Source organism: Podarcis gaigeae, assembly GCF_964106915.1.
Source record: "Podarcis gaigeae genome assembly, chromosome: 14".
Taxonomy (NCBI): Eukaryota; Metazoa; Chordata; class Lepidosauria; order Squamata; family Lacertidae; genus Podarcis; species Podarcis gaigeae.
Genome location: NC_139690.1, coordinates 27,893,093 through 27,916,034, shown reverse-complemented (window position 1 = coordinate 27,916,034; position 22,942 = coordinate 27,893,093). Strand labels below are relative to the sequence as shown.

The following is a 22,942-nucleotide window of genomic DNA, read 5'->3' as shown; positions in this document are numbered from 1 at the left end:
TTTTTAAAGCCAAAGAATGGGACAAAATATATTTAAATAAATAAGTCAGCTTGCAACCCGGGAAAGGGGAAGAGAAAAGTCATTTCTAACCAGCCTCTTCAAGATCATTCTCATCCGGATAAAACTAGCTTTTGAGGCTGTGGCATATGCACCACAACTCTGACTGACCAAGCGGCCCCTCCAACTGAGTGGTTTTCTTGCAGGTGTATTCTGCAACATATAATTATTGACAGAAGGATAGTGCATTAGTGGAAGATTTACCCTGGACAGTTCATGTGTCATTCCATTTGACAGCCTCCCCTATTGAGCCATTTGCGCTGCCTCCGCCTACCTGCCACATTCATCCGCCACCCAACCAAGCACACTAATGGCAACTTCCATTTTAAGAAGATTTCCACTGGGACAAAACACTAGGGATCCAAACCACCCCAACTCTGAGCAAAAAGAAACAAACCCCAAGCCATCTGATTATTTTTGTGAACTGTTTTAAAGTGCTTTTGCTGGCGATCCAAATGAGTCATTTTTGTCCCTTCTGTTTGGAATCCAATATCTTCCAAACAACTTGTGACACTTAAAATTATTCCATTAACAAACAAGTGCTCTGTTTTTAAACAAAGCCAAGTTTCTACTTCTCATGCTTGCGTGGGCTTGTTTATGACTACTGTATATTAAAAAAAAACCAAAATAAAAATTCAGTCGAGGTTGACACTGTCCAAGCTGCTGTTAACATCATGATCTCCTACCTATTCACCCCTGACTTCCTTAAAAAGTCCCTCCGCTGGAGGTACAGATTCCAACTAGTGCCTCACAAGGTTGTTGCAAAAATAAAATGAGTTGGGGGCCATTTATACCACTTTGAATTACAGGAGAGGTAGGCTATAAATGCAATTGAGCAGTGGTTCCCAAAGGGGCAGTGGGATTACCTAGGGGGGTGCACTAAGAGGTCAGGTGGAGGCAGGGGGTGCTGGAGGCATAAATGACTCCTAGACTTTCAAAAGATTGTATATTGCATCAAGGTCATCGATTTTGTCGAATTAAACTAAACAGCTTTCCTTGGACTTTGAATAAAGGTGCAATTAATTGTTTTGAGTTTTACTGTGTTATTATCTTCTTTGCTGGGTGCGTAACAAACCACTATTCTGAATCATGCTTTTTATAGAGCACTGGGGATGAGCTTATGGAGTCAGGGGTGGGAGCAGGCAGGGCCCCCCAAAAAGTTTGGGAACCGCTACAATCAGTGGCGTAGCGTGGGGGGTGCAGGGGGGGCTGGCTGCACCGGGCGCAACATCTGGGGGTTAGGGTTAGGGGGCGCAAATCCACGGGTTAGGGGGCGCAAATCCACGGGTTAGGGGGCGCAAATCCACGGGTTAGGGGGCGCAAATTACTTGCCTTGCGCCGGGTGCTGACAACCCACGCTACGCCACTGGCTACAATAGATAAAATTAATAATGTGATAGTTATCTTTGCGGCACAAAGGATGAATAGATGCATTTACTGCTTGTTCCTGGCATGCTCCAGTTCCACTAGGTTTGACTCTGGAAGAGACTGATGGGCAACGCTGCCTGCCCTTGGCTCAGCGGCTCTCAGCCCAGCGGCTCTACTGTGGTGGACCTGAAACCCTGCTCAGGAGCTGTGAGTCTCTCCTGGTGCAGCGGGAAGAGCAGCAGCGGACTCCCATTTATAACAAGTGACAGCTCCTTCTCCGCAGTTCCTCAGACCTGCAAGCCTGGCCATTCCACGAGCCTTCTCCCTGCGATAATTTAATTTCCTATTCTGAGGAGACAGCGGCGGAAACAAAGACGACAGACTCGCCTCTTAATGAGGTCACACCATGCATATCCTTGCTGCATCCTCCTGGTTCTGGGTTTCCTCCGGGACTGGCCTATATAAGGCTAAAATAGAATCACAAGGCTGTCATGAACCCAATGGCCACCTAGACCAACTTCCTGCAGAGAAGGCGGAATTTGCAAAAAAGCAAACAAAGACATTGGGCACCAAATTCAGGCTCACCTGGTTCCTGCGAATAAGCCTAATTCTCTGTGGCTCCATGGCTAGAAACCCAAATCTGATCTGTACCTGAGGACTAACAGCTTGAGGGATCTAACACTTCATAGCAGGATGGGAAACCTGTGGCCCTCCCAATGTTGCTGGATGCCACACCACGGGCCATGCTGGCTGGGGTTGATGGGAGTCAGAGGGTATCAGCTGACTCTCACTTGTGAAGGCTCGTGTTAGCGCATAGGTAGAGCATTTGCTTTGAATGCAGAAGGTCCCAGGTTCAATCCCTAGCACCTCCTTTTCAGTGTTCAAAATTCCCCAGGTGCATTTTGCTACTAGCATGGGTCCAGTTGTGACTACAGTGGTACCTCGGGTTAAGTACATAATTCGTTCTGGAGGTCCGTACTTAACCTGAAACTGTTCTTAACCTGAAGCACTACTTTAGCTAATGGGGCCTCCTGCTGCCGCCGCACCGCCAAAGCATGATTTCTGTTCTCATCCTGAAGCAAAGTTCTTAACCCCAAGCACTATTTCTGGGTTAGCGGAGTCTGTAACCTGAAGCGTATGTAACCCGAGGTACCACTGTACGTGGATATTTCTGAGCACCGGGTTGGTGACTGATATTTTCATCGAGGCAGCTGACTGGTGAACAGCAAAAGACAAGCGTCTTGTGCTTCTGTGCTGCAGCACGAATCATGGACCCCTTTGCTGGGCATCTTGTCCTCCATCATCACATCAAGGAAAGTACCGGTAAGTGTAGGGCTGAGCACAGATACATTTGACTGTGCTGCAACCTTTCCACAGCCCACCCAAATGGAACCAAAAAACAACCGTTTAAAAACCTCTGCCTTGGTCCATAATTAATACCATTTGGAGCCTAGCTTATATATCTGAGTTCCTAACTCTGCACCTCTTAAGGCTGGGAAATGCACCCTCCCCCCCCCCCCCATCTAAAACCCTGTAGAGCTGCAGCCAGTCTGTGCAGACAACACAAAGCTTAGATGGACTTGGCAAAAGGCAGCTACCAGCAAACCAGACTCTGGGACTGAGGGATCTGAGATCTCGTCAACAAAACACCCCATCATTACCACCACCAAGGCGGCCTTTCACAGGAAAGAGTTACATTCGCATAGCCTGAAATTGGCCCATTCTTCCCATCCCTTATGAAAGACCCCAAGCGAGCTCACTGCTGCCTTCAGTAAGCAGAAGGCCAGTTCCAAAATCACAGGGAGTCTGGCATCGGGAACGAAACAGCAGATGGCATCTCAAAATGCCCTGTGATGGAACACGCATTCCCAACTAATCGAGAACATCGCCTGTGTTCAAAGCATCCACTCTAAGCACCAGAGTCAATAGCACCGGAAGGCCGAATTTCTGGTATGAGAAAATTCATGTTCGATGTATGTGCATAAGCAGCAGGTAACAAATAGGCCAATGAACGAAGTGAGGAGCTTGTCTGTGTTCCTGGGGATAGCAAACAGGATAGAGGTGTACCTTCAGAGGTATTAATTCTCAAGGCAAAGAAAGAATTAGCCATAGGTGAATTAACCCTGACTGAATTCAGAACGGAGCTCAGAATGGAGCTACGTTACTGTCTAAACAAGGCTATGCACATGCTCCTGTTTACTCTGCATCCAGTGGACTCCCGTTGCTGGTTTGGGAAGAGGTGTGCCCATGGTGTCAGCCACAATCCTCATTAATCCTGTCATTTCTGATTAAATACTGCATTTGGACACATTTCCCCTCCAAATTGGGGAAAGGAATGACCTAGGCTCTTTTTCTGAGTCCAGTTCCAAATCTGGGAACCCGTTATTCTCCTAATGATTGATTTATTTAATGCATCCCCCCCCCCACTCCTCTGTTGAAAAAGACTCTCAGAACAGCTTGCAAAGCTAAATAGTAACACAACCATTGCTTCCAGACTTAACAATTTAGAAAAGGCAAAAAAGGAAAGGGAGTTGGGAGTGAAGAGGGAAAAGAAACTAACTCAGGCACTGGATCTTAGTTACATATTTGGTTTGCTTTCAATAATCAAAACACCTTCTCAGGAGTGGCTGAGATGCTGAATTTTCAGGGTGGGACCTCAGACTTCCTGGGCGTAGCAGAAATCTGCTTGCAACTTGTTAGTACTTCCCTGAACAGTAAGGATCAAGGTGGTCTAAATGACGGACACATACACCTCCCACACACAGAGCAGATGGAGCTGCTGCTGGATGCTCACAGTTCAAGACAGGCCTTACTGAGCCATCAAAAAAGACACTGGATAGGCTTTCCTAAACAAAAATCTTTTTAGCAGGCACCAAAAAAGAGTGTAGCAAAGACATTTGCCTGAGATCAACAGGCAGGGAGTTCCAAAGTTGCAATGCAAGTGAGAGTTACTGACCCAATTGGGTGGGGTCTTCGCCTTCAGGAGCCTCACTGGAATCTGCGGGTGCCTCACCATTCCTCCTCGTGCCAGGAAACACTCAGGAGGGGCCCAGATGACACCCCCCACCCCAGAGCAGATGATCCTGTTGGAAAGCGGAAAGCTCAGCTGTTCCCACAATCCGGACTTATACCCCTGTGAAGCCTAGACCCCCTCCACCTCTACAATCTCTCTCCTGAAAAAAAATGTGTTTACTGGGGCTTGTTACTCAAGAGATGCTCTAGGTCAGCCTTTCTCAACCTGTGGGTCCCCAGATGTTGTTGAACTACAACTCCCATCACCTCTAGCTAGCAAGGTCGGAGCTCAGGGATGATGGGAGTTGTAGTCCAGCAACATCTGGGGACCCACAGGTTCAGAACCACTGCTCTAGGTGAAGGAGGAAGATGTGTGTGTGGGGGTGAGGCTTCCTTAGAGAAACCTTATCGTATCACCAATTCGACTCGAGGGAGAGGGAGTTGCTGAACAGAGAAAGCTTTTCTTTTAAGACAGAGAAGACTGGGGGGGGGGGCAAAAGGCTCCCCTCCCATCAAAGGAGAGTCTTTGGAGCATAGAAGTGGCTGTCATCAGCATCACCAGCAAGAAATGTAATAGAAAAGGGGCCCAGAACCTGCTAATGTTGACCGTAATCCCCCACTGAATTCTCCTATAAACTGAGCACTTCAGAGTGAACAGCCTCCTCCGGGCGATACGATGGTGCGTTATGCAAACTCATGGATTCCCCTGCTCATTTTAGAACTCCGGAAAACGACATAGAAGGCTGCCTTCAAACTGAGTCAGACCCTTGGGTCCATCTAGCTCTGGCAGCAGTTCTCCAGGGTTTCATACTGGGAAACCCTCCCAGTCTTACCAGAAGATGCTACCGCAGAATGAACCTGGAACCTTCAGCATGCAAAGCGGATGGTCTGCCATGGAGCCACAGGCCTTCCTCAGTCTAAAACATGGACAGGGCTCAGAAGGCAACTTGCTCGACTGCCGGTGATAAGAATGGCATGAGAGGGTTGGGTGAGCATGCTTGCCCCCACAGACCCCCACCTATGTGCTTTTACTTAACCCACCATCATCATAACACCTGAAGAGGGCTTATTGTAGAACTGCAGACTTGTAGAGTCACCTATTCCAGCCCCTTGCAATGCAGGAAGCAGAGCAAAAGAATCCCTGACAGATAGCCACGCAGCCTCTGCTTTGCAGGCATAGGCAAACTCCGGCCCTCCAGATGTTTGGGACTACAATTCCCACCATCCCCGACCACTGGTTCTGTTAGCTAGGGATGATGGGAATTGTAGTCCCAAACATCTGGAGGGCCGGAGTTTGCCTATGCCTGTTCTAACGTTTCTCTTTTCTTGCAGTCCATTGGTTCGGGTCCTACCCACACCCTACCAAACCATGCTGAGAGCTGCATGGTGTGCACAGCACCTGCAGCTCTATGCACAGGGTGACCTATTGCACTATCCCCTTTGCTGACGTCCTTTAAAAGCAACCCCTCCAAACATTATCGGTGAAAATGCTTCGGAATAAATGAACAAACAGTGATTTTTAGTTACAGTGCTTGTACGTGATCAACAGTCAATTCGGCACTGGTGGTTGCAGATTGTTGTTTTGATTGTTGAAAGTGCAGAGAGGGCCTCCGAGGTCTGCTCCCAGGCAGTAGCCTCTCCAGAGGGAGCCCCAGAACATCCGCGGTTATTTGCTGTGCAAGAGTGTCAGCATCACAGCGAGGCAGGTTGGTGGGAGGCTGATGGAGAGACAGCTGCTGCCCATCCACTTCCAATGACACAACTCTCTCTTTGGGGTCTCGGGGTCCTGCCTCTGGAAGGTGGAAGAACAGAGGTGTCCGTGGTTCAGGCTGCATTCAAGGGCAGTCAGGATGAGTGATGGGGATTTTTCATTTTTCTTGCATTAGGAGAGCAGGTCATTAAAATGTAAGAACATGAGAGAAATTCACTTTTGGAAAGGGGGAAAATGAATCAGGGATAATTTATTAATGGGGTTATTTTGGGAGGGTCCAGGATGAAAATTAACTCTTTAGGATTAAATCCAATCTAAAATTAAATCCAACTGAGAAGGGAAATTAATCTGAAAAGAGAGGAGACAGAATTATGCAGTTTGAAACAACCACAAGGGTCATCCAGTCCAACCCTCTGCAATGCAGGAATATTTTCTTAAATGAGCATATTCTTAAATGAAAGCAGAGCAGCAGTAGCAGCATGGTTCAGGGTTTGGGCTCTTGCGCCACACAGGAAGCTGCCTTATACCAAGCCAGACCCATTGGTCCATCCAACTCAGTGTTGGCTACACTGACCGGCAGCAGCTCTCCAGGATATAAGGCAGGGGACAGTCCCATCAGTTTGACACTGATTTCAGAAAGAACACATCAAATGCCCATTTTCCACAACAGAGTGCAAGCCAAAACTGCATTTTGGATAACGTCATGTGAACACGGGTTAAAAGCCCAGCCCCAGAAACGCAGTGAGTGTCCAGTCAATGAGGGGGTGAACACAGCCGCAGTAAACAGGGAAGGAATCCCAGGAGAAATAGAATTATTTTACCCATTCATCCGCTGCAAAGTCGGGCTCTACGATTCTCATCTCTCTCCCCTCAACTTTGGGTAGAGTTGAAGTGAGGCATGGTGGGAGCGGTCCTTGGAAGCGGTGAGGCTTGGAGCCCCCCAACCAGCCATCGGCATGGATTTATGCCTGAAATCATCCCACCCAAAAGGTTCCTTACGATGCAACAAGACTCTTCACTGGCTTTGCTACAACACAGACCAGCACAGCCACCCCTCTAAAAATAATCCAATGTGGTACCTGGATTTATTCTCCATCACAGGTCAGGCACAAACCAGAACTCTCCCACTGCCAGTTTTTCAGGAGCCCCCCAGAAGTGCTGATGGATTCATATCCACCCTTATCTGGAAGGCTACTGGGTCTTTCTGACAAGCGGGACGGAACCCCTCCCTCAAAGGCAAATGCTCCCCAGCACAAAAAGGGACAGGCACTTCAGATGGGCTCTGCTGTCTTTTGAATCCACTACCCAATCAAAACACAGCACAGCCATGAGTATGGACAGATCATTTATACAAATCATTTCAACTAAATCTCCAACAGTGAGTGTTCAAATATATCTTCTGTCTTGGAAAACTATTATTCTTCGCTTGACTTAATTAAAACAGTATGAGGGACAAGAAAGTGCATATACCTGCATACATATTTTTAAAAAGTCAAAATGGTGCATATAGGTTTTTTTTTTTTTAAAAATGCTCTTGAAACCAAATCCCTGAACCCAAGTAAGTGGATTCGGCATTTTCCAAAGGAATGACCTTCAGAACTCACTCTCGGTTTGCAAGACTGCACACCGAGCAGGCAGCAATTCCTCTCGATTGTGAAACATTACCCATCACCATTGTGCATACAGATGTCCATTTCTCACAGCCTGCAAATGCTTTTGCTCAGACCGAGCATGCGAAAAACAGGGTTCACAATCTTTCACTCTCTCGCCCTGATCCACGCAAACAGACAGACGCAGATGTGACTGCAGCCACCCAGGTGGCCAGAGGAACACCAGCTAATCATTTCTATCCTCAGTGCAGCGGAACCACCAGAACCAAGCAATTGGATCACACACTGGATGAAGCACAAGAGGTAGAAATCTCCATCCACTGCAAAAGGTGGCTTCAATTTTCCTTCCCCACCAGAAGCCAAAACCAAAACATTATATGCCGTGTGGCCCCCACCTTGCAACCTTGTTCATCCACTTCATATACCTGATAGACATTCTATCCCAGATTAAGCATACACAAAAGTCAATTGGGGTTAAACAGAAGGAGTCAGTTGTCATCTGAAGAGTGTGGCAGAAAAGAGATCCACAGAACAAAGAAACCAGCATCTGTTAATGCCCACCCCCCTCTGGTTACAGGCAAGAATATTGTGTCCCAAAACTCTTCCTTGTAGCAAATAAGCCAACAATGTATTGTAGATGTCTACATGCAATATCGAGACACAGATACACATCCTAGGGGGCTTTGCAATACTTGGCATTACCAATGCACAGAGAAAGCCAGAGGAAAATTAGGCTGCAGTGCACTCCTACCTACAAATTAGCCCCTGTGAACATAGCAGGTCTTACTTCCAAGGCAACGTGGATTGCATTATTAGAAGCAGCTGGAGTGATGCATGAATTACACATTCAGCCCCAAACCTTGCCAGCCTTCGCTCCTGCTCACACATTGCAGCAGTAGCAGCAGCTGCTGCTACTACGAGCTTGGCAAGACCCACATTCGTTCAGAAGAGTCCAAGGAGGAAGCTGCCTTCAGTCCACCTGGGCTCTCACTTGAAATGGCACATCAGCTTTTGGAAACGCACAGGGGACGCAGCCCCCTCCCTCTGCTGAGCAATGTGTGGATCACTGAGGGTGCTGTGATTAAGCCACATCCAGGCCTTTGTGCTCACAACAGACAATGTGGAAAGAGAAATGCCACCTAAGAAAAATTAATGCACATCCTTAGGGGTAAAACAGACACGCGCTGACAATGCAACATGTCAACAAAAAGCGGGAGAGGAAAGAACAGAGCAGAGTGTGTAAAGAGAGACTTTCTCCGGCATGGGTGGCCTTCCTCCAGTGACCTTGAAGAGAATGTGCCCAATTACCTTTACAGATCACCTGAGCAGGTGCTTCAATGTCTCCCCCTCTCTCCAGATCTCCTACCTAGGACAATGTTATTCCATTACTGATCAAGCACAACGTGAGAAGTGGACCATTTGCTTCAAGTGAAAACCGAAAAAGTGTCTAGTCCTCAAGGATTGGGGGGGGGGATCATGGGGAAAGCTCTGGCTAGATCAACAAAAGCCTACAAAGTAAAGTAGGTGTCAGTGGGAATTATATGGATTCTAGAATAAACAGTGGGTCCAGGGGAGTCTGAAAAAGGGCCCCCGTGAGATTTAATGCCTCCGTGTAATGGAGAGGAACTACCGAGCCCACCCTGGGCTAGGGGGGCCCCTCAGCCTCTCGGCTGCTGCCCATAAGTCTTAATGATCTTGGCCCTCCTCCCCTCTGCCCAAGATGATGGCAATGCAAACAGAAAGAGTTCACCGAGCATCCCCATTAAAGAAAAATAAGATGCATCCAACCCCATTAAAGGCGAAAGAATTGTGGGCACGTCGTTATCTCTCCTAAGAAGATCTGCCACTCTCGGGAGCTAGCCAGCCGGGGGTGTTTTCAGGCTCTTTGCTGCACCCAATTAAGGAGCCCGCCCTGCTGGAAGCCAGGAGGGGCCCCCAAAGGGAGAGAGGGTGCTCCATGCCCCGCTCTCTGGAGACGAAAGAGGTCGCCCCCCTCTTGCCCAGATTTTCGCCGGTCCCAGGCTAAGTCCCCAAGAGGTCTGTGCTCTCCAGGCACCTATGGGCGCCCCTCTTCTCTCGGGCGCTCTGCCCTTTCTCTACCACCCCGGGTCTGCTGGGTCTCCCTTGCAGCTCCTTTCCCACCCTTGGGGAGACGGAACACCGACGGGTGGGGGAGACACCACCTCCCCGCACCCCACCCCCTTTTAGCCAAAAAGGCACGGAGCTTTGCAGCCGAGGCGGAATTCTCTCCCCGCCCCCCTTTTGGTGCAACGCCAGCCCGGAGGGCGCCCCGAGAGAGAGAGAAAGAAAGCGAGGCAGGGAGCGCGCGGCTCCTTCGCCTGGATGGCGGCGGCGGCGGTGGCAGGAGAGCTACAGGTCTCGCCTCCGCTTTGTTCTGCGCCGCCGCCGCCGGCTGCAAAGTTAGCGCTGCCAGCGGGGAAGTTGCGCCGCTCTGCCCGCCGGCGAGCTGGGCAAGGCGGGCGGAAGAACGGATGGGGATCCCCGCTGCCTCCCCGACGGCTGGGGCAGAAGGCAAGCGGGCTCGTCGGGACGCGGGTGCCAGGAAAGGCGGCGGCGTTGGCGATCCTATCCTCCCCCCCACTCGGTCGGTCAGTCGGTCTCCCGGCGCTGGGACGCACCTGGATGGTGCAGGAGTACTCGCTGTCGTCCAGGAGGCGGACGGTGCAGCTGTAGTCGCGCTCCAGGCTCCTGCTGCTGCCGCTCATCAGCCGGCTGAGCATCTTTGCCTGCCGGCAGCCCGGCCACCAGGAGGAGGAGGAGCTGCTGCGGGGAGGCGGCGCGGCTCCGCGGGCCGGCAAGCGGGCCTCTCACATGGTGGGCGCCTGCCTTTGGCCGCCGCCGCCGCCGCCGCCGCTGCTTCTGCCGCCGCCTCCTCCTCCTCCTCGCCTCCTCCTCCTCCTCCTCCTCCTCCTCGCGTTCCGTCTGCACAAAGCCCGGCCGGGAGTAGGCGGGCGCGAGGCTGGAGCGGTGCAGCGGCGTCGGGCGCAGCGAGGGAGAGGCGGGAAGGTTGCGCCAGGGCGGCCGTCGACCGCGGCAAAGGCCAATCCCAGCGCCGCAACGCGTCTGACGGGCTTCGGCGCCGACCAATAGGGCGCCGCCTGGGCGGGTCGCTCTTGGACGACTCCTCCTCGCGCCCACCGCCGGCGCTGCGTTTGCAGTTGCTGCTGCTTCTCCTGCTGCGGGTGACCAGGGCGCGCGGCACCCGCAGTTATTGCAGCAGCGACGACGGCGGTGTCTACAAGCGCTCCGGTGCAGCAGCAGGATCCACCCCCCCCGAGAAGACTGCAGGCCGGGAGAGTCCCGGGTTTTTGCTGCAGGGGGGCCCGGCCGGTAGCTTGCCTGCGAGGCAGAGCGCTTCTCCAGGGCACTGCCGAGAGCTCGCCTCTTGTTGCCTTTGGCCTCGACCCTCCACGGGTCCCGGTACAAAGGAGGGGGCGGGGTAGAAAAGGCAGGCATGTGCTCAGAGGAACGGGGGCGGGGGAGGCAACCTCCAAGGGAGAACAACCCAAGGGGGGGGGGCGGAAGACTTCCTCCTCTGCAGGAAGGCTCCGGGGAAAGACGGGCATCTGGGGATTCAGGGCCAGTTAAAGATGGGACATGCTTCTGGCCAGCAATAACAAAGCCTCTCTGCGTTTTTGCCACAAGGCCACAAACCTTCAAAAGCGGGTGAAAATTAACCAGACAGGCCTGCTGTGATGGGGAGAAGCGACGGCTCGAACCCGAGCCCCCAACGCCCGTCTGTAAATTTCATCCAATTCCGTCAAAAGGGAAGGGGGAGTAATAGCCGTTGTTTTTCGTTTTAATTCCCCTAAGAGTGAACAGAGAGGAAGAGATCTTTGGTTTTCCCGAACTGGTACATCAGAGCTGAACTGGAAAGCCTCCAAGTTGTTCCAAGCCTAGTCAGACTGTTTCCTAAACCATCCAATTGGGGGCTGAATTATCTTCCGGCTGGTGCACTCTCCCAATTTAAATTCATTCCTGAGTATCTGATCTGTTGTTTTGTAAATTCGTTTTGGACCTGTGGGATCACTTATACATCGAATAGAAGAATTTGGAGCTGTCAGCCTAATCTTCCTCTTCACCTAGAGTTTCAGCTCTTAAGTGCTCAAAGTGATCTCATATATATATATATATATATATATATATGCAGGTTTTGGTGTCCTCGGGTGTCTTCCCGTGTAAAAGTTGGGGTGTCTAGGCGACGTTTCGACGAGGTCTCACTCGTCATCTTCAGGCTGGTGCTTTCGGCTTCTTGTTACTGGAACAGAGCGGGATCTCAATGTTTGAGTTCCTATAAATACTGTAGAGGGGGTGTGGTGTCTAGCCTCCAATGTTCTGGGCAGAGAGGAAGTTCCCAGGCTAGTGTGCCTTTTCTTCTTTTGTTCCTTAATTACTTGAGAGATACCTTGAGTGATTTCTTGAGTGATATCCTGAGTACCACTTAGGTGGGTCATTAGGTGTGGATTAGTTGCTAAAGTCTTTGTGTCTTGACCTCTTGAACTTTGTGAAGAGTTTTCCTGAGAAGATGGCTGTATTGCACTTAGTTGTGCTTTGGCTTGGCTTCGTGTATAGGGGCGAGCTGTGGTTTTGTGGCTTGTGTCAGCCAGATCTGTGTAGGGATTGCAGGGGGGTGCAGCATCCGGAGGTGCCACCATGGACTGGCTACTGGATGGTGTCAGTAATTCATCTGTGGAGAGGGTCTGGGTTTGGGTCTGGTGTGGTTGATTGGTGTTGGCGTTCTGTGTGCCTCTGGATCTGGTGTCAGTTTTTGTGGGGAGGGCTAATTTCCAGATGTCTGGCAAGCGGGATGTGTCGTCACGCTTGTTCATGTTGTGAGGGTGTTTCTCTATCTCGATGGCTTCCATGATTATTCTCTTGTGGTGATGTTCCGTGTTAAAGAGCAATTTGGAATCTGCAAAATTAATTTCGTGTCCTGTTTCTTTCATGTGTTGGAAAAGAGAGGAAGTTTTTTCTTCTTTTTTGACGGCATTCTTGTGTTCTGCGATACGTGCATTTATTCGTCTGTTTGTTTGTCCAATGTACGTGGCTGGGCAGACTTTGCAGGGTATTTCATAGATCCCTTGGTTTTCCAACTGGATTTTATCCTTGGGGTTTCTGAGGATATTGGCTATTTTTTGGTTGGTGCAAAAGGCTGTTTTGATATTGTGTTTATGGAGGATTTTGCTAATTTTATCTGTAGTGCCCTTGATATAAGGAAGGAGGGCCATGCCATTGTTTTCTTCTGTGTCTTGGTTTTTGGGGGGTGTTTCCTTTTGGATTAGCTTCGTAATCCTGTTTTGCTGGTATCCATTGGCAATTAACACATTTGAGAGATTCTGTAACTCAGTTGTCAAGTGGTCTTTGTCAGCCAGGCGTTTGGTTCTGGAGATGAGAGTCTTGGCTACGGAGTTTATTTGTGCAGGGTGGTGGTGTGATTGTGCATGTAAGTAGCGGTTGGTGTGTTTTTTTTTCTGGTAGATAGTGTGTCCTAGGGAGCCATCAGGTTTTTTGTAGATTAGGACGTCAAGGAAGGGAAGTTGGTTGTTGGCTTCTATTTCCATAGTGAATTGTATTTTGGGGTGTAAGTTGTTGAGATGTGTGAGGAAGCTATCCAGTTTTTCCTTCCCGTGTGGCCAAATTACAAAGGTGTCGTCAACATATCTGAGCCAAAGTTTGGGTTTGTGTTCTGACTTGTCTAAAGCATTGGTTTCAAAGTGTTCCATGTACAGGTTTGCGATGACCGGTGAGAGGGGTGATCCCATAGGTGCTCCTTCTATCTGTTTGTATCTTTGTCCATTGTGGATGAAGTACGTGTTGGTTAGGCAGTGGTTGGTCAGGTCCAAGATGTATTCGGGGGGATTGTATTTGTTTTGAATAGCTGTCAAGGCTTCATTAATGGGCACTTGTGTGAAGAGAGATACAACATCGAAGCTCACAAGTAGGTCATTAGGATGTAGGTTTTGCTTCTTTATTGTTTCTATGAACTGGAAGGAGTTTGGTACGTGTGAAGAGATGGATTCTGCATAGGGCTGAAGTTGCTTGGCGAGAAATTTAGCGAGATTTTGTAGAGGTGAGCCTGGGAACTTCCTCTCTGCCCAGAACATTGGAGGCTAGACACCACACCCCCTCTACAGTATTTATAGGAACTCAAACATTGAGATCCCGCTCGGTTCCAGTAACAAGAAGCCGAAAGCACCAGCCTGAAGATGACGAGTGAGACCTCGTCGAAACGTCGCCTAGACACCCCAACTTTTACACGGGAAGACACCCGAGGACACCAAAACCTGCATTCCTGTACCCGTGAAAATCTACGAAAGCATATATATATATATATATATATATATTTGAGTCATGCTAGAACATGGCATCAGGCCCTGAATTTTAATGCTGAAAGGGGGATCCCCAATTATAACGAATGCCCAAATGTTTGACAGCTTGCTTGTGAAAGGGCATGGAGTCCCCTTGAGAAATATTGATACAGGTGTGTTTTTATACAATAGTGGTCACAGCTTCACGAGTTCATAATGTATTGTTGGTTTAACAATACACACAAATCTGACTGTAATACAATAAAGTACAATATATTAAATAAAAGCAGCAATTAAAATGCAATTAAAATCAATATGAATATTTAATGCAGACATGCTATAGTTCACCTAAATAAAGTTTGTCAATCACAGTTTTGGGACCCCTTGGCTTACATACATATAATCAGAAAGTTCTGTCTATAATGATAATATCACACTTTAAATAATACAGAAACAATCATCCAGTTATCACTTCAGGTCACATTGAGTTAAAGTTTACAGCTGGATATCTAGAAATTTCAAATTCCAATACTGTAGTTTATAAATGAACTCCATCATTTGATACATCTATCATCAGCTCATCCTCCTCTGACAGCAGTGTACATTTAAGTTTGTAAAAAACTATATTTCAGATTTTCATGTACTGTTACATTATATCTGATTAACTGCTATCACCAACTTTGCTGGAATTAATGTGAAAGCGAGTTCTTAAATCTGTCTTCCAAACAATACCTTTTAGGCTACCAAGGAACATTTACTTTTGGTCTAAAGCTGTATTAGATCTAATTATATCACTGATAAGATTCAAGATTTCCTGCCAAAAGGGCTTGTCTCTTGATTCTAGTGCTCTGAAGCAGCCATCCTGATCATTGGCTAGCCATGTACATGCACATACAGGAACATCAGTTTTGTTCCTGGGACAAGCACAAACATCTGAAGAGTCGGATTGTTGGAGAATTTCAGCAGAAAAGAACAGAAATTAACTGTGTCTGTTTTTTCGTCCCATGTCTGGAATGGAAATCAATCCAGTCAATACAATCAGTATTCACTGTTGCTTTCAGTTCACAAATGGTACCTACTACACCCATTTCCACTGCATTCCATTTGCATTTAAATGATGTGGAATGACATAACTGTAATTAATTACACAGAATTTTGCCACAGCCAGCAGCAAGACGGATAATGTAGTTTTCATTGGAAGCTAAACTGCAGTGGAATGGAAACACCACTTCATGCGAAAGACATGGGGCAGAATGGAAACCGATGCTTTATTACGCAAGAGAATTCATCTTTTATTTGTGTCAAGTATACTGTGTTTTCTGTAGTGGTGTGTGTTCATAGAGTTGGATCTAGAAGCCCTGCTAAACATTTTTGTTCTGTATGAGGCAAGAGAGTCCCTCAGTGGTCGAGTAAGCAAATTCAGTCATAGCTTGAGGCTAGTCACAGCACCAAGGCTGGCCTTCTCCTCCTTCCACTGTGTGGCAACATCACAGCATTTGACAAGCACTGGATTTAATTTGCATTTCAGCTAAACTACTCCTGGCATTCCTTGCTTTGAACTCTGCTCGAATCTTCCAGTGTCTGATTTCAAAGACCCAGTTGGAATGGATGTCTTCCCAGCAGCTCACGCACAGCATGGCTCCATGCACACTGAATGCACATTCAAGCTTTTACCTGTTGCATTGCTTTATCAGATCAACAAAGCAGGGAATTTGACGGGGGGGGGGGGCGCGCGGCAGTGGCCTACCATGACTTTTCATGATATAGTGATTTACTTTGGATCAACTGATAGGTTTAAAAGGCAAAATATCAATTAGCTAAACGGATTTCATTGGAGCCTAGGTTGCATCCTTATCAGAACACTAAGCAACTGAATTTTGTCACCAAGCTTGAAACCTGTCCGAAAGAGCTGGGGAAAGGCTCCAAGATGCTGTCTCAAATTTCCTTTACTATTCAAATTTTGTGAAGAAAAAGCTGCCTTTTACCAATCTGGCTTTTAAATAATGCCAGTTATTACATTTATATACAACCTTTCCTTCAAGGAGCTCAAAGTGGCAGACATAGTTCTCTACATCTTAACTTCACAACAACCCAATGTGGTGGGTTAGGCTGAGAGAGTGACTGGCCCAGGGTCACTCTGAGGGATTTGAACTCTGCTCTCCCAGGTGCTCATCTGACACTCTAACCACTACACCACACTGACACCTTACAGTAAAAAGTCAACATGTCAGTTCTGTTAGCAGCACTTTGTTGTCTCCCCACCCACCCAGCAACCAATTAGCAACAAGAAAGACACTCATGAATCTCAGAATAAGATGGCATGTTTTGAGTGTGACTTGAAAAGAGTATGGTTGATTCTTTGGGGTAACCAAGTAAATAAATGCTGCAGTCTTCCTTTTGGTATTCCTCACTCTCATTCCTACTTTCTTGGTAAGCAAAACACTCAGTGGAAAGGTGTATTTGCTGCTACCTGTACACATAAAACCTTTCACACTTCCTCACACACAATCTAGGAAGATTCAGTATATGGCAATTTTCCAATAAAAACATGGTTATAAATAACTTGATGCAGACCGTTTGAGGGGGCTGAAGTATTACCAGAACTTGATATGGTCAAGGAAGAAGTGCCTTTTTTCTAAGACAGCATCCATCACTCACTGCAAAGGAACTCGGGCTTTCTGTACTCCCAAGGTGAAACAAGTAAGCGAGCAAGCCCATCCTCATTTTCTTCATTATCTGCATTCCTGGATATGTGCATTTGGAGCCTGGAGGACCAAAGCGCAAACATGAAAACACTTAAGATTTAAGATGGCAGTTCTATAGGATACAGCCAAGTCATTTTGGGGAGGACCTGATGATGCAGCTGCTTCAAACAGTATATCCAGTGGTCCCATTTTGTCACAAGCACAACCTTCTGTCTGAACAAAAGGTGCCATTTGTTGGCATTTCATGCAAGCCTGAACCAGATGTTTCAACTTGGCATTAACCAATCATAGAACTGTAGTGTTGGAAAGGACCCTGAGAATAATCTAGTCCAACCAGCTGCACTGCAGGAATATGCAGCTGTCCCATACAGGGATCGAACCTGCAACCTTGGTGTTATCAGTAATCATGAGCTTCCTTCTTTGTTTTCATTAAGAGAAATGCAATCCCTTAGGAACAGTGGAAGAAAAATGATAAAGTATTAGAAGGAAGTTGGTAATAGAAAAGAATTTGATATATAATGCATTGGAAGAGTTTGAATAAAAACACAGTGGCGGTGAGGGTGGGAAGTAAATACATGAAACAATGGCACTATTTAATTAAAATCTAATTTGGAAAAAAAATCCATAAAACTATATTGGAGAAGTGCAATCCCACATTTGCTTATAATTATTCCCACCCTTCAATTTTTTGCATCTTTTCACACAGCCCTTTGGAACTGTCCTCTGCATGCCATACGATGATTGGATTATCAGGGCACCACCACCATGGCTTTTCATGTGCCATCTGTTTGAGGTTTCAAATGATAAAACCTTCATAAAATGACTGGCAATTCTGGCCAAATTTTCAGCTGTTTGGTTGGCTTGCTGTTCAGTAGTTTACTCCATACCCCAAGGCACAAAGACCCTTATGCGTCTCCCAACCACCTGCATCTGCTTTAATAAAAACTGGCCAGCTTAGGTAAGACAGTAGCATAAGCGTTCTTAAGAACACCTGCAGTTTTTGATAAGTTTGAGTTTCTTTCTGCTTCTGCCAGTTACTGGCAGTGTGTAAAAAAAAATGTGCAGTGTGCAGGGCTCTACATGTCTCACTGAAAATGGGCTGCTGTTCTTTGTATATTGCATTTAGCAAGGAAAGTGCAGATTGTTCACTCGTTTCCACTTACCTGCAGCAGAACAGCCTGGCTCTGTCATTTTGGGTTTCATTCAAGTCTGTTGTGGGGTTCTACTCCTTTTGAGTCAGGAAGCCTCCTGAAGTCTTACAGACACTCATTCTGTTCTTTCCATCTTCCAAGTATTATATGCTGCTCCATAGACCCATGAGGACCAATTATACCATTGGATGCACAGTTTTTCATACCATCCTCATAATCTACTAGTTACAAGCATTTATTTCCTCTTTCTTCAAATCTGAAAAATAAACAGCTACTGATCTCTTGTGTAATAATAAAGTTATATTTTGAGCTACTGGGATTTAAAAGAATGTAGGCGCCTTTTCTTTTGCTTTGCTAAATTTTACCTAATGACAGGGGCATGAACTCAGTAGATTTAGAATCATGGCTAATATACAGCAGCCAAAAAGAAGTACACACAAACACAGTTATTAAAGATGATGTCTTACAAAAGCAAAACTCAGGAAGTGACCTGAAAATTAACTTGTTTATTTTCACTGTCTTGAACTATAAACAACATGAGTGAGCCTCTGCAAAAGAGAAGAGCAATGCAAATGCCCCGAGTGTCAGGCAAGATTCAGACAGAAATGAAAGGACATGAGTGGACTGCTGAATCTTGCTGACTGGCAGTATAAGAATAAACCTTTCAAACAGACCTGAATCTGCATTGTTCTCAGATGTCAAACTGCCTCAGCTCATATGGTCATGGCTTGGGACAGTTAGACCAGGTTAACCAGGCAGCCAGGGAAGCAAATACAATCCCAGAGCAAGGATATAGTTCAGTGTCTATACAAATCAAATAAAAGATTAAGTTATCAGAATAGCCACACCAAATAATAAACATCATCTACAGTATGTTTGGAAGTTTTTTCTTATTGGGCATGTAGACTGAACCACAAACTAAAACTAATAAGGGGTTAAGGTGATGACCTCTGGTGGGATACAAATTCAATAAAAAAGTAAGAAAAAGATGTTTGTGGAAGGGGGGTGGATCCTGAGAGGTTGGTGGGAACCCAGGTAGCTGGTGTGGGGCAGGGGTATCTGGATCCAGTGATCTGCTGTGTTGTAAACAAAATCTGCCCTTATTCCCTTCTGGGGGACACAAGAGCCATTATAGAGCCCTTTGTAGGTTCTCCATCAGTAGGAGAAAATAACAGAGGCCAACCAGAGAATATTGAGAAGCAGAGCAGCTAGTAAGGCAGATCTTTATTGAACTGTTGCAACAGGGTGCTCCCCTCACACGCAGGAGAAAGGAGGACCCAGAACAAAGGTGTGCCTGCCCTTATATAGACATTTTAAATTGCCTTCCCCGGAGCTCAAGACCACCCCTCCATACATCACACATGCATCACAGAAGGGGTGTAACCCAAGACCACCACCCACAAACATCATACCTACATCACAGAAAAGGCGGTCTACAACAGGAATTTGAATGTTGTTGTTTTTCCTGTCTGCCAGGTTATCTGATTGCCTTTCCTGGCAGTCTGGCCATTCCTTTGAGATGGTGATTACCCAATTCCTGAGACAACGGGAAGGTTCCCTCACCCCCTCCCTCCTTGCAGAGAAAACATTTGGTCAGTTTGGGAGTCAAAACGATTTCAGGACTGTCTTCCTGTGCTGCTCCAGACATGTGGTCCACATATCTATGTACGTGCTTAGTTGGTACATTTATGAACATTTATTTTATATATATATATAATAAATGTTCATAAATGTACCAACTAAGCACGTATGTGGACCACATGTCTGGAGCAGCACAGGAAGACAGTCCTGAAATCGTTTTGACTCCCAAACTGACCAAATGTGTATATATATATAAGACCTTATTTTTTTTATTACAGCTGGAAGAGGGGTACTCTCTTTGCTCCTCTGAGACTCCAGGTTTGATGCCTGTGCAGGGCTGAACCGTGACAATAACATGTCAGCCATGTTGAAGGTGACTGTTGCAAGGAGTAGTAGATAGCAAAATAAAAATGCAGTAATGAAACTGGGACAGTGGGAAGTGAAATAACATTGTGATAAGTGTTTCAACAAGGCGATATACCGGTGAACAAAAGGTGGAAGCTGAACAGATACTTTACAGATAATATGCAGGCAGGGTGTCTCTAGCTTTGTTTGCTCCTTCCCTCCTCCCTCCTAACTGATAAGAAATGAAGAGAGTACAGCGGTACCTCAGGTTACAGACGCTTCAGGTTACAGACTCCACTAACCCAGAAATAGTACCTTGGGTTAAGAACTTTGCTTCAGGATGAGAACAGAAATCGTGCTCTGGCGGCATAGCAGCAGCAGGAGGCGGCCCCATTAGCTAAAGTGGTGCTTCAGGTTAAGAACAGTTTCAGGTTAAGAACAGACCTCCGGAACAAATTAAGTACTTAACCCGAGGTACCACTGTACCCCTCACACAAACCAGCAAACTCACCATATCTTTCCACAGTGTTGGCCAACACTGACTTAAGAGCTCAGCTACTGTAATTATGCAGAGCCTTAATCAATAACAAGATGAAAGATGAAAAAATCTTTTTAAATAATTCCAGTGGCACCTTAAAAATCAACTAAATATAAACTTTCAAGGTATGAGCTAGCTTTTTTGCTTGCTTGCTTGCCCTCCCTCCTTTTGGTCAAAATGGAGATACTGGTGGGATGAGGGCTTTTGGGGGGCCCTTCTGTGGGGGTGGGGGTGAATGGACGGGAGATGATTTAGTTGGCTGCCTTATGCTGAAAAGGGAGGTTAGGTACTGTGCAAGAATGATGGGGAGGGTGTTTTTCAGTAAGCGGTGAAAGCAAATGCATGTCTACTCACAAGCAAACCCTACTGAATTCATTGGGGTTTACTCCCAGGAAAGTAGAAGTTTAGTTGAACTCAGTGGGGCTTATGCATGCAGATTCCACTTAGACCTCTGAGTGGGGAAGCAGATACAACTTGACTAGTAAATCACTTAAACATAAATTAGTTGAAAATATATTAAATATAATATATGGAAGTTTATCTAATATTTTAATTAAATCTACCACTTCCTTACATTTTAGGCCCTCCACCGCTGCAGGGAGCCTCGTCAAGACCCTCTGCTGGCACGGGGAAGAGCGGTGCAGCCTCCGCCGCTGCAGGGAGGTATGGTTTGCCCCCGCAGGCCCAGCAAGACCCTCCGCCACCAGAGATATATTATATTTAGCTGGTGATATATTGTGGTTGAAAACCAGATATCGCCCAGTCCTAGTACAGGCCATGGGGGGAGGGGAACGGGGAGAACAGACCCTCTTCCTCCAAAGCCCTCTGTACTTGCCAGAAGATATAGGGGAAAGGGAATTTGTGGAAACCACAAATAAGAGATTAGCTGGTGAGAACTTGTGGTAGAATAGACCCTTCCGCCAGCTACTGAAAACTCTTTTATTGTAATAGGCTTTTGCAGCCTGAATGTTTTTTTAAAGAAATGGGCATTTAAATAGCACTGTGCTGTTTTTACTATTTGTGTTTTAATAGATCTGTTTGTATATTGTTTAATTCTATAATAGTTCAATTACTTTTGAATTATTATCTTTTATACGGTTTTATCCTTCAGCATTTTATCTATGTTGTTTTAATTTGTGTAAGTCTTCTTGAGTCCTGATCTGGGGAAAAGGTGGGATATAAATAAATAGTAATAGACTGCTCATAGAAGAGGGGGAGGCACAAAATCAAGAAGGCTGAATAGCTTGGAGAAGAAAATGGGGTACATTGGTTTAGTACTTGTCAAAATTAGAAGGCATCCAAGCAAAGCTACACACAAACATCTTCTACATAATTTAGCACACATTGCCACAATTTTTGACAAAAGTCAAATGGAAATCACTAAGCAGACTTTAGGACAAACATTTTAATTGCTTTAAATAACACTGGGGTGGAAACTCGGTCATGCATACTTTTTTTCTTTTGTCCAGAAGGCAGGACTAAGGGGTGGAAATTGCGGGGAAGCCGATTTTGGGAAAACATGGGGAGACAGTCTCTAATGATACAAGCTGTTTGCCTCAGGAAGTGTGGGCTCTCCTTTGCTGAAGGTATTTAAGAGCCAGGAACTTCTGGCAAAGTTAAGGACATGCCACAGCACTGTACAGACCTTTATGTTTATCATGTCCAGGAAGTGTTGCCAACTGGAAACTGAAGTCTTTTGGGCATTAGTTTAACAGTGTCCCTGCCCATAATCCGTTATTCCTAGATCCATATAAAGATTCACTTCAGAGTGGCTGAAGCTGTCATCAAGGATGGCATCACATGGGGCCAGCTTCCTCACTCCCTTTCCTTGCCCAGCAGATGGTGCCCAAGCCCCATGCAGACAAACACAGAGCAAGCCTTCAACAATGGTGTTTTCGAAATGTGAAATAAGATAGGGACCCAGGGAGCTGGCTTTTGCGAAGTCAGACCAGTGGTCCATCTACCTCAGGGTTCAGCAACCTTTTTCAACCATGGACCGGTCCACCGTCCCTCAGACCATGTGGTGGGCCGGACTATATTTTGAAAAAAAATATGAACGAATTCCTATGCCCCACAAATAACCCAGAGATGCATTCTAAATAAAAGCACACATTTACCATATGTAAAAACACCAGGCAGGCCCCTCAAATAACCCAGAGGTGTATTTTAAATAAAAGCACACATTCTACTCATGTAAAAACACGCCGATTCCCGGACCGTCCACGGGCCGGATTGAGAAGGCGATTGGACCGCATCCGGCCCCCGGGCCTTAGGTTGCCAACCCCTGATCTACCTCATCTACTCTGACTGGCAGCAACTCTCCAGGATTTCAGGCAGGAGACATTTCCAGTCTTACCCAGAGACTGAATCTGGAGCATTGCATGGAAAGAGGAAATATATTCACAATGCCACCTATGATTAATCAGGTTTCAACAGCCAAAGAAATCCTATGTTTCATGTGCCACCGGCTCCAGCACAAATTACTGTGAATGCACAGCTGTACACTGACATCTCTAGGCAAAAATGGTTTTAGAT

The 22,942-nt window shown here is 46.6% G+C and overlaps 1 protein-coding gene and 1 long non-coding RNA gene across 7 annotated transcripts in view; one reads left to right on the top strand and one right to left on the bottom strand.

Annotated features, from left to right (window-relative positions):
* Window positions 1-10,798, bottom strand: part of FRMD5 (FERM domain containing 5) — a 128,200-nt gene extending 117,402 nt beyond the window's left edge. For 4 of the 6 annotated variants that reach the window (XM_083713156.1, XM_083713158.1, XM_083713157.1 and 1 more), the window contains exon 1: window positions 10,398-10,798. In XM_083713156.1, the coding sequence (XP_083569282.1) occupies window positions 10,398-10,499 (102 nt within the window). In that variant the 5' untranslated portion in view covers window positions 10,500-10,798. The remainder of the gene's footprint in view (window positions 1-10,397) is intronic. The other 2 variants (XM_083713162.1, XM_083713161.1) reach the window with 2 other exon arrangements.
* A 6,661-nt stretch (window positions 10,799-17,459) lies between these two features.
* LOC310830953 lies at window positions 17,460-21,101 on the top strand. Its single transcript, XR_014557713.1, has 3 exons — window positions 17,460-18,003; window positions 18,037-19,608; window positions 20,989-21,101. It is a non-coding gene; the product is annotated as an uncharacterized lncRNA (long non-coding RNA).
* The last annotated feature ends 1,841 nt before the right edge of the window (window positions 21,102-22,942 follow it).